The sequence below is a fragment of the Conger conger genome, chromosome 2 (genome assembly GCF_963514075.1).
Source record: "Conger conger chromosome 2, fConCon1.1, whole genome shotgun sequence".
Taxonomy (NCBI): Eukaryota; Metazoa; Chordata; class Actinopteri; order Anguilliformes; family Congridae; genus Conger; species Conger conger.
In genome coordinates, this window is record NC_083761.1 from 51,247,357 (window position 1) to 51,263,223 (window position 15,867).

General features: G+C 38.9%; 2 protein-coding genes across 3 annotated transcripts in view; one reads left to right on the plus strand and one right to left on the minus strand.

Annotated features, from left to right (window-relative positions):
* The first annotated feature begins 217 nt into the window (after positions 1–217).
* Positions 218–9,204, plus strand: LOC133122311 (uncharacterized). Its single transcript, XM_061232238.1, has 2 exons — positions 218–1,209; positions 6,375–9,204. The coding sequence occupies exon 2, from the start codon at positions 6,394–6,396 to the stop codon at positions 7,930–7,932; it is 1,539 nt and encodes a 512-aa protein (XP_061088222.1). The 5' UTR covers positions 218–1,209; positions 6,375–6,393; the 3' UTR covers positions 7,933–9,204.
* Positions 9,205–12,629: 3,425 nt separating this feature from the next.
* The window catches only part of LOC133121777 (liprin-alpha-3-like), a 32,403-nt gene continuing 29,165 nt past the window's right edge, over positions 12,630–15,867 (minus strand). For both annotated transcript variants that reach the window (XM_061231233.1, XM_061231232.1), the window contains exons 30-31: positions 15,630–15,693; positions 12,630–14,802 (exon numbers count right to left, since the gene is read on the minus strand). In XM_061231233.1, the coding sequence (XP_061087217.1) occupies positions 15,641–15,693 (53 nt within the window). In that variant the 3' untranslated portion in view covers positions 12,630–14,802; positions 15,630–15,640. The remainder of the gene's footprint in view (positions 14,803–15,629; positions 15,694–15,867) is intronic.

Here is a 15,867-nt window from a genome sequence, read left to right on the forward strand (position 1 = left end):
CTATGCTAAATACCTGGTCCCATTATTTCTTATCATCCTTCCATCTTTGTGCTTCCCCCTTACCTCCCTTCTCTTTTCTTCCACTCAAACACTTTTATCTTGCCATACCTCCCTGTCCTCGCCTTCTCGCGTAGCTACATACACGTCTTGTTTGAATCATGTCCTCTCACACGCACACTGTAGTCCCGCCTCAAACCACTTGATTGTTCGTCGTCGTGACGTCATGACTTACCTGGCCGATTTACTTTCACTGCAAAAAGAAAAGGCAATTTATGACTTCTCGTGTTTTAGATTTCGGAAGAAACTCTTTTCTTGGTTAATCCTCTCCTGAATATATATGACTACATCGATACATAGCGCTTGAGAAGAGCAAGTTAGATGTGGTAGCATAAATAGTTGTCGTAACATGATAGTCATGTCAAACACGTGTTTCTCATTTTAAAAAACGACATAATACATCCATTGCTGTGAACATCCGAAGATATTGAACGATTGTGGAAGGTTGTCTTTTTGTTTTGGTTTGTCCTCACTAAAACGCTTTTCCAGAAATAACCTGTGTAAAATAGGAGGCGGTCGATACTACCACTCTTTACAGATGTTCCTCATCCTGTCTGTCTGTTGTTGCCGTCCACGCAGTCCTATTCCCTCTTTGGAAATCCTCCCCTCTTGTTGTATTCTTCCTTCCACGTCTGGCTCGAGAGTGAGTAAAGCTCATTGCGCCAACTATTTCCGACAACGACTTCTTCAGCTCTAGACTTCTAGCATTTATGGAGCATTTATTTTAAAACCTGACCTGACGTAATGTCCGAATTCAATAAGTTCTTATAGTTTTGACATCGCGGTTCTTAGGCTACCAATTATACGTTTGAAATTAGTTAAATGATACATTGCATGATGTCTCATTTCATGTATAGATGTTCAGAAACCCACTGTTGATAAAAAACAAAAAACAAAACATAGTTTAAGGAATTTTCGTGTTTTTCCCCATATGGATCGAAAGCGAAATAGGCTATTGTTGAAGTGACTTATTTTAAATACATGGTTACGCGATATAATGTAGAGATTATTAATATGGACAAAACACGTAAGATATTGATTTTGACAACTACACCACTGGAAGCTATTACTACGGATTCTTGGAGAGTCTCGGACCACGGAATCTATGCCTTTTCCGCTGAAAGAACGAGCTGTCGGAATCTCTCCTAAACGGTAAGAACACTGTCATTATTTGTATTATTAGTATTAGTATTATTATTAGTAGTAGTAGTTATAGTAGTAGTAGTAGCCTAATAGTTTTTTCATACATTGCATGGCGCTCTAGTTCAGACATCAGTTGTTGCAACATATTGGTATTTAAAGTTTTACTCTGATTAAACAGTTAAAATTTAGCTGCTGCAATAAGTGCTTGCTCATTAGGGTTCAGGGAAATAAAGTGCAATTGAGTAGCATATTTCTGTGTACCACCCAGACATGCCACACTCAGATATTTCATAGAGCAATGTAGACAGTAATGTATGGGGTTAATGGGCTAGTGCATATCTTAGGCATTATTTATTTTATTAAAACACTTAAATGTAGTACATATTATTACTATCACCACCTGACGGGATCACTATAAGGAAAACTACCTTATTAATGAGTTTAATGCTTGTTTCAAAAATTATTGCAGCCCACCGCTCTAACCCCGCTCTACATCAATTTCTGGCCCAAAACTGCAGTAGTATATCAATCATACAGCCCATATTTGTGTAGTCTTTTCATACACAGCATTTTTTGAATATCAAATAGATGTTCTCTTCATTTTACACAAATATTTCAGAAAACTTGAAATGCTGAATTTTAGTGCTTGTTGCTTTTCATTTTAAAGATGACAAAGTCGTACATTTTTAGAAGTAGAAATAACGTTACATTATATTCTTTTCTGCCTTATGTCCTGCTGCTTTTATTATTTATAATAAAGTTAAGCCAATGCTTAGTTATAAGTACTAAAGTACTAGTACTAAAGTATTAAGTACTAAAAGTACTAAAATCACCCTTGCAAGGGTTGTCGACTACCTGCTTGAATGTCTGTAGTCCACAGTCCTTTTTAATGATAAAATCTATGTTACCAATGGATTAATAATCAAGAACTTTGTAGTTACCATCCTGTGATTTTTTTTTGTAGTTCGTATAAGCTATATGCATTCACATTCATTAATGTTACAGCTCAAGTTTTGATTTGCAGATGTATAGAGAGTATATTTGTACTGCAAATGGAACAAAAAATAATCTTGCTAGGGTTATACTGACAGGCATTAATCTTTTTTGCCCTGTGGGAAAATACATTTACATTTTTCTCTCCTTGTGTGAGGGATTCACACAAACAGACTCCAGTCAACATTACCAGCTAAGAGGAAAAGGGCCGTGAGAGGTACTAGATCATGAGGAGAAGACAGAATACATGGAGCATGATGTGATCAGGGAGTCAACAGGACTAATGGACTTTTTGCGCTGAGGACAGAAAAGCTCAACCATGTGCAGACAAACATACAACCTCAGATACACAAGTGGCACAAAGTAAATACAACCTCACATATGCCTGTAAAACTGTCATTCAGTTTCCCAAAGCATCAAAACATGCTCAGTGCTATTTTGTCTGATGCATAGGGCTACAAGAACCTTTTAATGCCTGTCACTTTGGTCTTCAACCATTGCCATTCAAAAATCTATATCTTTAGCAACCTGAACTCCTGTAATAATGGAAAACTGTTTTCTACATAAGTGTTGTGATACTTGTTAAATCCTTATCAAAGTGTTTACAAAATGGTCTTGCACAGTTGGCAAGTTAAATCATTATTGAAGTCTTTACAAAATGGTCTTTCATGGTTGGCATGTTGGCAAACTGTATTACAGTTTGCTTGTCCCTTTCTTGAGGTCATTATAAGTTAGGGTTGATTAAAAGAGGACTGGAGACAGGAAATGTATCTAATTTCAACCTTAAGGAGTGACACCATGGGTGGTCAAACCTGCCAGTGTCTAGCTGCTGTTTCATGTTTCATCAAAATTCTTGCTTAAAGGCACACTCCTCCAGCAACTTGTTTCCCAACCCTAACATTGCCTGCATCATTTTTCACATGTTTTGTAAACTCACCTGAAAACCAAATCGGGGAATTCCATGGCAATTTCAATAGAGAAGCTGGTATTGAGTTAGCTGCTCTGTTGTGTTACTGTAGTATTTAGTTTATTTCTTGATATGATGCAGTGATGGTCTGATTTTTATTGAGCTTTCTTTGTTGACCGAACAAGGCTAAATTGAGCTTTAAACATGACAGAAATTTGGTTCAAAGGGTAATAAAGGTCAGTTTTAGCAGTCATTGAAGATAATTTGGAACGCCAATAAAAACAATCATTGTCCTCACTAAATGGGCTTTGTAAAAACTGAGATGCTGAAACTATGGGCATATGTAGTTATCATATTATTACAGAAAAAACAGTGTATATGACTTAGCTGCAGTCCCTGAGTGTGTGGAATAAGACTTCAGCATTGCAGAGTAAAGCCTAATGAAATGCACACTTGAACAATAGTTTGCTAATGTGCTGATCTCTTAATAAGAACAGCATGTCCCTAGAGATCCCACTGTTTGATTAGAAATGAAAGATAAAGCCACATTTTCCATGGACATAACAACAAAACCTAGAGGAGTCTAGTCATGGTGATGTCTCAAGACCTGCTTTGAGGTACTTGTAATTAAAAAGAGAAGACATTGACTGTTTTACCGGAAATTATTATCAAATCACAATGCTGGAGTACTTATTTAAACTTAGGAATTAGTCAAAACCTTACTTTCCCAGCTTTGGTGGATTTGGCAACATCTGTGGTGTTTGGGAAAAGTTAATTTTCCAAATACTCGAGTTCCATATGAAACAACTATTACTAAGAGCATGCAGCATATTGAGTTCTTCTTTTTCTTAAAATTTTTCAGTAGCATATTTTGGAGAAAGAAGACTGCCTAGAGACAACCAACCATGTTGTCTGACATGGTACTATTGAGCAACATATCATTTTACATGACACAGGATATGATTAATTTAAAAGGCACTTTTTTTTAAAGGCTCTTGCTCTTTTGCATTTGGCACACGTGTTTCTGAGCGTGTATTATCAAATTTGAATATGTGCTGGGTATATCACACCTGACAGCACTAGTGGAAAACAGCATATACTACGGAGAAGTAATTAACGAATGCAAACACATTGAATTGATATTGCTGCAAAACATTTCCATTTTGGAAACATAATATTTGCTCTTTGTACTTCTGCCAAACTGTACAATTCTAACTTGGGTGTAATTTCCTTATTTTGACTGGATGCCAACACTTGCAGTGTAACTCGGAGTTAACAGAACTAAGAGAGGTACGAATAGGGGCATGGTTTGTGAGCAAATATGCTACAATATCCATCACTCCAAACCATCCAGCAATCCAGTGAGTTGACCCTGTCCAGCCATAACCAATTAAGCATATCATTGGCTCAAATGAAGCGTGAAAGTACTTCTGTGTGTGACAGAGACAACAAATGCTGTTATCTGCAGATGTGGCTGCTTGTTTCTGAGTTCACAGATCCCCATCCTGCAGCCAGACCTATATGTGCTTGTTAGGCTTTGCCAAACAAGCACATATACTCAAAAATACACTCCTCTTTCTGTCATTCATTCTCAGTAAAAAAGGTAAAAAGAACATGTCATAAACACACATATTCTGTCTTTTATTTTCTGTTAATGTTGGCTGTTCCTAGGCAATGCCACTGGGCTCATAAGAGACCACAATCTGTTGCTACCAATCAGTTTCCTAGAGTGACAGAGTGTTGACCGTATCTGAGAGCGGATTAACCTCTGTTGCACTGATAATTCTCACATTCTAGCATTTTCCACATCCTTGTCAGGCCTTCAGAATGACATGGTGATAGGCATGCTATTCAAATGGTTTAGGAAGGAGCTCAAAGGTCAGGAGAAGGTGTCTGCTCCAGGTGCAAGTTTTAACAGACTACTTAAAAGAGTGAGAACCAGAAAGAGCAGTGCAGAAATATGGGAACATTTTAAATACACTTTCTATGGGATTTGTAGATATATATTGTATACAGAATTTCACATACATGGATTAAGCACAAATTGATGAAACTGAGCAAAATAGGCAATTTTATGAATCACCCGAAAGATGAGATTCTTTTTAATTACGGTATAACATATAATATATGCTTACAATCTACAGTATGTACTACAATCTATGTTGGGTGTAAAGGCCTTGCTCAAGGCCCAACAACTGTTTGGATGTTATCGTGGCTACCAGTCATGTGCTTTAACCACTAGGTTATAGGCTGGGCCCAAGGATTACGTGGAAGATTTGTTTATAAACCTCCGTACAAAGGCAGTCATGTTTCCACAGAAGTGCTACCTGTCAGTCAAAAGTTCAAAAATATATTTAATGGTGTAACGAGTTGCACCAGTTCTGAGAGTTTATCTGTTGCTCTCGCCAATGTGGAAAGAAGAAAAATGAAAGTGACAGAGGAGCATGTTAAACTGCATGTTAAAACTGCATCAATAAAGTGAGCAGTCCCACCAATATCTATTACAAAGTATTGGTAATCCAATGGCAAATACTACATATTGTGCATTTGGCAGCTCATATTGCAGGCTTAGGTGTTTTCTTTATTCAGATCCTTGACCTGGAGTGGCGCTCTCTCCCTTGGTTTGACAGCAATCTGTCAGTCAGAGCCCCAGAAGCGAGAGGGCGGGCGTGGTTGCCGCTCAGCGTGTTGACGTCTTAGCATGTAAATGTGTGGCGGTGAGCACCCCTGCTTCTCGCTCCCTACCTCTCCCCCTTGCGGTGAGAATGACAGATAACCCTGAGGGAATCTCTAGTCTAAACCCGCATAATTCACATTCTGGGCATTCCTCCTGTTTTACTCTCTTCTGTAGGTCTTCCCTCCCTCCTTTCTGTCATTCATCAAAATAAAAGAAGGACACCTGGCTGTACCTTGGGGTGGGGATGGTGGAGAAACTAAATGACATTTGTACCTCCGTGCAAGACGGGGAGATTTAAGTGCCGGAATTCACCCACATCACTGCAGTTAAAGACACACACCTCTGAGATAATGGGTTTCAAATGTGCTCAAGGCAACCTTTGGCAAAGCACGCTAGGATGTTAGCTCAGGAATGAATAATATGTAGTTTCAGAATATAGAGGTCTTGTTTGCCATCTAGTGGTGGAAACAAACTGCTTAACCACTGTCCCAATCGGTCTGGTGTGAGGTTGTCAAAAATATTTTTTCTTATATATTGTCTTGTCCTGTGTACTTACACTTATGTCCCTCTCATGTATCATATGTTCTGTCTGTTTAGTTGATACGTCTTGGGAGTGATGCACTGGCTTCCCTTGGTTGCCATGGTGATCACCTCGGCCCTGCCCTTCCCTCGCAGTCCTGCCCCTAGGCCCATTGCTGCAGCGACAGAGCCTGGCAGAAGCATTGATAACCACAGAAACAGCAACAGCGAATACAACCGTCTTTCTGATGCAAGTATGAGCTTAAGGACTGATACAACGAATAGCAAGCAGACTCACAAGAGTGTGTCCTCTCTGCACAACACTGACCGAAATAGTAAAAGCCTGAAACACTCAAGCCATCTGGACAATGCTTCACAGAAGGATTTTAATGTGACTACTGCTAGCAATCAAACAGACAAGACATCCCTGAGTGATACAGCCGACGCTCAGTCACAGGATAACCACAACCAAGTGGACTACAGTTTACCTTCTTTAATGGATCAAGTGGACTACAATTACCAAGACAAAACAAAGCAGGAGAAATACTTACTTCAAAGTGAAACACAACAAGATCCCCAGATTGATATCGTTACACAAAGGGACAATACATATCAGGATACTGACAATGACATTGTCAGAGGAAACTTGAGAAGCTTTCACACTGAAAACGACAGGTTACAGGATGTACAATGGAAGGGGAACCGAATTTCTCCAAATAACCGCAAAGCAGAGGAATACAAATCTCAGGATATCGCTGCTCATGAAGACGACCGTTTACCTGGCACCACTCCAAAGGAAAATTATTTTCATGCAATGGGTCATTATGATAAGGCAGAAAAGCTATCGGTGGAGGACAGTGCTGGTAACTGGGGGGGTGAATTGAATGAAGTATACAGGGCAGGAGAGGCGGATATGACAGGAGGGAAGTTGCTGGGAGAGGCAGATCTGTTGTTTTTGGACTCGCACCCAAGAGTACTGTTTTCCCCCTCTTCCTCACCGCCGGACCACCCCCCTCTCATGCTCATGCTGGAGGGTGGGTTGACCGAGGACGGAAGGGTGAGAGAGGAGGACGAAAAGAGGGATGAAGGAAGCGATATGCACACAGATGGACCAGGGGGCATGGAGGGACAGGCGGAATCGGAGGGATTCGACGAAGAGGCCGATGAAGCGAAGGGAGAACAGGCCTCTCACACTAGAGCCAGGCCCAAGCGCTCCCACGCCTCCTCTGTCGGGCCTAGGGAGATGTCGGTGTGCGACTCGCACAACATGTGGGTCACGGACAAGAAAACCGCCGTCGACCTCTACGGGGACACCGTCAACGTGCTGCCCGAGATCCAGACCCTTACGGGTCCTCTGAAACAGTACTTTTTTGAGACGCGGTGCAGAACGGCCCAGCTCCGCGGCTCCGGCCGGGGCAAAGCGGCGGCGGCCTCAGGGAGTTCGGCGCCCCTGGGCGTCTCCGGAGGGAGCTGCCGCGGAGTGGACAAGAAGCAGTGGGCCAGCATGTGCAAGCCAAAGCAGTCCTACGTCAGGGCTCTGACTATGGATGTCAACAGGAAGGTCGGCTGGAGGTGGATAAGGATCGACTCGTCCTGCGTGTGTGTGCTTCTCTCCAGAGCAACCAGGGGGGGTTGAAGGCAACAGGAGCTGAAGTTAAAGAATGCAGTGCAAGGGAGTGTCCCAAGTGTTGATTGGAATCTGCTGCTGCTAACAATTACATGGTATATTTCGGTCAACTGAACTCTGCTGAAGAAAGTCATGGTACTGTTAAAAACTGTTACACACCAAAAACACCTACATAATCTAGAACATTTATATTATCATTCTGCTCACCTAAAGTGGGCAAATATGTTCTGTGTGTGTTCTCTAAATAAAGAAACTACTGCTCCCTTTATTCAGCCTGTAAAATTATAGCCTTCTTCTCACAATTTTCTTGAACACAGGTGATGTTTAAACCTGTAGGTGCTCTACCTGTAAGAATTTATTTGATTGGATCATTCAAAATTGGGTCGGCACTCCATGTAGGACTCAAGCTATGCTGATGGTGCTTCTGTTTAAGGCATTAGGAGGGAGCTGGAGTGAGGGCAGGAGGTCTTGGTGTTTTGAGTGTAAACTTTAATTCAATCTCCATCTGGTCAATTTTACAATTTTCAGTTGACCCTTGGACCTGCCATGCCTACTGCTTAAAAACCCTTCTCTGCATTCACCCTCCCTCTCTACCTTTATGTCCCATCATCCATCTCATCCAGCCATTTCTCATCTGCCATGGCTATGTGACATGGAAAAACCTCAAGTCAAAGGGAAATATGTTTATGTAAATATTTAATTTCCCTTTCAGGAGCTTCTTATGACTTTTTAATATATTTTTTAATCACTGTTATTATGGATGATGTAAATTATTTTAGTATTGTTTAGTTTTCATGTAATCCACTACAAATATGTTTGATATTAATATATTTCTTGATGTATGTACTACATATGTGCATTGTATACATGTATGTATATTACACATACGGATTATATATAATCTGTGTATATAGCTATATATTATATATGTACATATATTTATATCAGTTAGTGATTTGTTAATAGGTGCAATGAAAAATCAGCAGTATTTGGATATTTGACAAGACGATTACCCCCTATACTACTGAATTCATGCTTTTTATATTGCAAAATATAATGTACAGTACCACCGGGCACTGAGCAGTCAATGCAATCCTTCAACAAGTTCAGTTCATACAGGAAAATTCTGTTCACCACATACATTTGTGTTCGCATAATGAAGTTTTGAATATTTTCATATTCATATTTTCATGCAAAAAATAATACATAATGACCAGCATGTAATTAACCACAGACAATGTGAACAATATAAATAATGTTTCCTGACATAAGTAATAAAAGTAATTCATTCATGAACTGTGGTCTGTCTACCACAAGAGGATACAGTATGTGCAAAAATGACAATATAGAAAATGACAATAAAATGAATCTCATTGTTGAAAGAGTGCCAGTATAAAATTAATTTACAATTAATACAATTAATTTTTATATTAATACTTTTCTGTCTGGCTGTTGCCTCTTTCCATGTTCATGCAGAACCATTCCAGGGATTGAATCCCCAAAATGTATTATATGAATCGATATACAGCTACAGGTATGTATGCCCAAAACCTAATATTTACCAGGTATCTCCTGGCTGAATGACAACTTCTCTGCTAAGAAAATACACAAACAAGCACTATTCCAGGAACATTTTCCACCAAGCAGGATTATTGATTTAGCCAAAAAAAACTGTACCGAGTAAACCTAGAGTATCTCTTTTTACTTTTAACAGTCCTTGTTCCAGATTTCAGGGAGTCTGGGTTTTGCAGTGCAGTTGTGCAGTATCTGGGTAACTAGGTAATCCTGCTTTGTGGAACAGGCCCCAAGGCTGTGACTTTAGTGGGTACATGTGCCTTTTGAGATGAAGTGAAAGTACAGTAAACTCTTTGGTGGAACTACTCTGAGTGAGTGTGGTATAATGGCTTAGCGTCCAAACAAGGTATGTGCAAGTAGTCTTTGCTAGGTCACATTCTCACACAGGCACATCCGAGTCCAGATGTAAACATAGACATCAAAGCACATACAAATGGAAATGTAGCAATGTTTACTTAAAAAATTTAAAGCAATAAAGAATCTGTTGAAGATTAATTTGATAAACTTCAGATATATAGATATGGATGTATACAGTAGTGTGCAGTTATGATTATACACTTAACACAATGAAGATAAACAGATAACAATATATTGTGAAAACAAAAATAGTCTGATAAGTTGATATCTATTGTGGCCACCCTTTGGTTTGCATTTAATCGTTCACATATTTTTTATTTCTTCACTTGTTAAACCATTCCATATGGTTTGAAGTTCATTCCAAAGAGATTATTTCGATGTTACACCAGATTTATTTATTTTGGTATCCAGCAAATCCCAGATTTGCTCAATCGGATTAAGGTCTGGACTTTGAGCGGGGCCAAGTCATAACTTTTATGTCACCAGATGATTCTTTTTATCAAGTGACCAACCGGCATCATGTAAAGCTACAATGCGGCTACAAACAATCTCCTTCTGTCGTGCCATCTTGTTTAACACTTTGACACTGCTCAAAGTTTGTGTTACCTTAAATACTGGAACAACTGACCATCAGAAGTCATTTTGGAGAATAATGTTGCTTCAAACCAGTTTAAACAAATTGTTTAGCATCAACACTCATGGAATGAGTCTTCAAACATGCATTCATGCTATGCAAAAGTAAAAAAAAATTAAAATTAAAATTTTTATGAAAAGAATTATGTTTTCAGTGCATCTGTTTATTAGCCATACTTTCCCTCCAATGTAATACTGATTTTTTTGCTCTCATTGCCTATAATAGTATTGTTCAATACATTTTCACCAAAAAAATGTTCAAGAAGTAATATATTAGGACCCCTTTTAGACAAGCGTGGAGGTGTATAATCATCACTGCACACTACTGTATATCTGTATGGTATTCAGATTATACATATGGTTTTAACAATAGATGCTGTATTTTAGTGAGCGCGGTAGCACTATATATTTGCGTTGGTTGGCACTTCCATTCAAAATAAGACATTTTGAACCTCAATATCTCATCCGTTCCAAACCTAATCTCAATACCATTTCACAGGGCTACTACAATGGCAGCGAGCTCGGCAACTACTGATTTTGGTATTGCGAAATTGTGCCATTTCTGTGTTATAGACACCCTTAAACAAATTAGCATAAACATTGATCGCAAAAATTTAAAAAAATTAATCCAACGGATCCTCACAAAAGACCACTTATTATGTGGTTAATTCAGAAATGTACATGTTTTTCCTAATTTCATGACTACATTTTATGAAATTGATATATCAACAGTAGCAGCAGCAGTCTCAGTCACTGTCCAAAGTGACAAGCAAGCACTCAATTTGTGAAACCATGTCGGATACAGTAAAGCAAGGGCGGTCAACGAGAACAGCTTACATAAACAGAAAACTTGCAGCTAAATCGCCAGCTATGTTATTTTATTAGGCTAGGCTTAAACACCAACAAAGTGAGTTCACCATGCTAGCCAGCTAGCTCTAGCTACACGGAAAAATGGAAGGGACAGTGTTAGCTAATGGCAGCTAGTTAACTAGCTAGCCCGGTTTTAAAAGTAGTTTGCGATCTACCTTGCTAGCTAGCTGACTAGCTAGTATGGGATATTTCTCATTACACATGACATGAGAGAACCCGCAATATTGGTAGCCAGATAATATGCAAATGCCGTGTTGATGGCAGACGCTGTCCTCTCCTTAAGATTTGACTGAAGAAATGCATTTCAGACAGCAGAATTATTGTTGAAAAACAAATGACACCCCTTATACTTTTAAATCATGCATTGTTATGCATAATAGCTATAAAAACAGAACTGAACCAATAATTCATAATCAATGAATATATCACTTTTTGCCAGTAGATGGCATCCGCCTATAACAAATGGGATTTTCTTTACTTTAGTTAGCTATGTTTGAAGTGAAATGTTTGCATTTGCTGAAAGCCTCATAAAACAGGAAATTAAACTGATCAGCCCTAACGCTAAGATCAGCCTGCTCTCCATCAAGGTATTGGCACAGATCTTTGACAACATGCTATTGCCATGTACAATGTCTACTCTATGTGAAACAACATCTGCTTACCACTGGGCAGATTGTTTAAGATTCAAACCTCTCAAAAGAATTCATAATCTTAGAGTAGCGCACTGTAAAGTGTATTGACAATTTTGCATATTAAAGTGAGAGGCAATATACTTATTTAGCATTTTTTAAAAGCATGCTTTATTTCCAACTATGTCTCCTATTTGGGACACTCTTGTATCATTCTTTCAACATTTGGCATCCGTTAAATTTCACTTAAAATGTAGTTTTTTGTGATTAATATCTGTAAAGCCCAGCTACATACTGTTTAGGTATAATGATTTATTGTCAAATGAAAAACATTTATTGAGGTGAAAAATATTTATCATACAGATACTCCTATTTTATGCGCAAGAACTTTGATGGGTATAATTATAGTTATGACTATAATCATACAAGTCATTTTGCAGTAATTGTATAGCTTAAAACCTATTGTTACAATGTACTGATCTTATTCATATTGAACATGGAGTCATATTTATGGTTGTGCATTCGTTTTTATGGGTGCTTATTATTCAAAATCCAGTAACCCAAATCCTGCCTTTTTCAGACTAGCAAGCCAGTCACACTTTTCAAAGGAAGTACATATAATAAACAAACACTCAGGCACCATTCTGTTTAAGTGGTATTGTATATTTTTTTATTTTCACCAATTTTGGTTTTATCATCATCATTACTGTAATTGCATGTTTGTCTTGTAATTTTCCATTGATATGACTGTTTTCTTTATTAATATTTTTCCTTTAAATCATAACACAATTTGTTCTCAAAATTTACACGTACAAGTAGCATATTTTACTGTCCATTTTTAAAATGTATTTACTTTTCAAACTAAATAAATTAAGGTGAATTACAGTCAGTCAGAATCAAGTAATAAATGAACAAGTACATACAGCTATTCAATACATACATACGTACATACATACAAACATACATACAGAAATAAGTAGTTATCATAAAAATAAAAAATAAAATACACACATTTTACAAACTGTTCCGACAAACTCCCACCTCATTTAATAATGTATATCTTTTAAATTCATTATAATTGTCTTTCTCTAAAGTTGAGTTCATTGTCACTGTTGGTTTGTCATGCATTTGAACACAGAAGATAAACTTATTTTGTTCACCAGTGCCCCCTAGCTGCATATTATTCTGTGCTCTCTCTCTCTCTCTCTCTCTCTCTCTCTCTCTCTCTCTCTCTCTCTCTCTCTCTCTCTCTCTCTCTCTCCCCTCCCCCTTCTCTCTCTCCATACATATACATGTATACACTCAGTGACCACATTATTGGTTATTTATTCAGCTGCAGTAGCCCATCCACTTCAAGATTCAACGTGTTGTGTGTTGAGATATACTCTTCTGCATACCAGTGTTGTAACATGTTTTTTGAGTTACTGCCACCTTCCTGCCGGCTTGAAGCAGTCTACCCATTCTCCTCTGACCTCACTCATTAACAAGTTGTTTTTGCCAACATAATTTCCGCTCGCTGGATGTTTTTTGTTTTTTGCACCATTCTCTGTAAGCTCCAGAGACTGTATGCATGGAAGTCCTAGGAGATCAGCAGTTTCCCAGGTAGTCAAACCACCCTATCATGCAGCAACAATCATTCCATGGTCAAAGTGACTTAGATTACATTTCTTCCACATTCTGTTTAATCTGAACAAAAACGGGACCTCTTGACCATATCAGCATGCTTTTATGCATTGAGTTGCAGCCACATGATTGACAGATTAGATATTTGCATTAACAAGCTGTACTTAATAAAGTGGTCACTGAGTTTATATATAGTCCTCCCCCACTCATTCCCTGTCACTCATTCTTTGCTTCTGTTATGGCTTACGTGCATAAAATGAATCCCTCTTCATCACTGCCTATACACTTTCTTTTTGCTTGTCTGTTCTTCTATCCTCTTTCAGATCTTCCACTGCCGGTTCGTGGAGGTGTATCATCTCTACTGCTGTCTATTTCTGTCCCAGACAGACCAGATCGAATGGGATCGAATAGAGGTTTAGTCTGTTATACAAACAGAAATCATAGGTCAACCTTCCACCACAAACTTGAGTTCAGCCAGGCAAACTGAATGAGACCTCAATACAGTTGTCAAAGGATAGAATGAACTGACCTAACCGAGTAGAAGTACACTACAGCCCACTTGCATACAAACGCTGCCTGTGTCATGGCAGTATCCACTCTGTTGCAGTTTATAGACACTGCCGGTTTCCATGGATTCACATTAACTTCACCACCATGGTTGCCTGGATAAATAGCTCTAATTGAACATGAAGACACCAATAACATATTCATATTATTCATATCCCACTGCACATGACTGAGGGATCAAAGTGAACCCATGGTCACCCCAGAGAGGCTTTGTCTCTTCAGATGAATAGAAAATAAGAGCCAAAATGGCGGTCAAGTGGGCAGTTTTACATACTAAAACTGTGACACACTCTGCAGAGATGGGGCTACCATGGATGACTGCAGTCAGTTTCAAAACCATCTTACGGCTTCACAGCACAATTGTGGACAGACAGAGAGAAAGAGAGACAGACAGATTTTTTTTATCTCTTCCAACTATTCATATATTTGTTGTTTCTCATCCTCATTTCTTCAAACATCAGTATTTTCTTCTCTGCAAGTGGTTTCTCTCATTCTCTCTGTTATTGCAGAATTGTAAGACAAATATATATTTATATCTATTTATATTTATCTATATAGTTTTTGTTCTTATTTTCATTGCTTCCCTGTTGATTTCCAAATGAAGGAAACACAAATCCAGTGGATCCTGTAGAACATAAAAAATGATAGTAGGACTCATTTATGAGCACAATTACACAATTACTTTGTAGTCACTTTTTAGTCACAACCTAATATGATAAATCCCATAATGCTGCCCTGTGGTCTAAGCTTATGTGCCAGAATTGCATCATTGGAAATTGTAAATAACAATGAGCAGCACAGCTGAATCTACTTTAAAAATATTCAAGGGAAATAATTCCAGAACTGCCAGTACAGACTTGTACTGCAATGAAAACAAGTGTTAATATTTCACTCCTTAAATGTAGCAACACTATTTTACTGATATGGTGATAACATAAATGCAATGAGCAATGCACACGGTATGCGCAGAGCTAATTCGCTGAGGGAACTCTACGGCAGCTGACCAATAGTCAGCTGCAGCAATCACATTCACAAGCGTTCCATAAGCAACAAATCACAATAACAACTCATTTCATCCAATCACATGCACGCATCACCTCAGAGCGTCTTTCTTAAACCGACAGTTAGACCTTCCCTATGCTGCTCATTGCCTGGGCTTCCTCTCCATGCTCGCTTGCTTTGCACAATTGTGTTCACCCTCCACCACCCCAGCTACCACCTGCTGTTTGGATCTGCTTCTAGGTACTGGGGGGGCCCAGGACTCCGCTGTTGAGTAGGAGAGAAGCATTGTCCTCCCTGTAGATAGGGTTGTGGACGCTGGTGCGTGCACGGTAGTACCTGAAGCAGATCCATTTAGCGGGAGATCTAAATCATTTACTTACATATTCATTAATGTGTTTATGTAACTATGTGAGTTGTCCTGACTGTATAATGGTTACAGACTCTGCTCACCCCAGTGTGTTTCAGCAGGAGTATGTCCTCACTGACCCGGACTCTCCTCTGGACCCGGAGTTAACTGAGAGAGAGACACAGAAAGAGATTTAGTGACAGGTGCTATACATAGTGGTACATAGGATTGCACTACACTGCAATGTGTTTTTACATTACAGTATGCTACTGATGTTGTGGTTCCTGGCACGCTTAAAAAACAGGCGCTGACAGGAGCAGTACCATTGCTGCCCCACTGCAA

Excerpts from the sequence above, each read along its gene's own strand:
- LOC133122311 (XM_061232238.1), top strand. The coding sequence starts at position 6,394 with ATGCACTGGCTTCCCTTGGTTGCCATGGTGATCACCTCGGCCCTGCCC.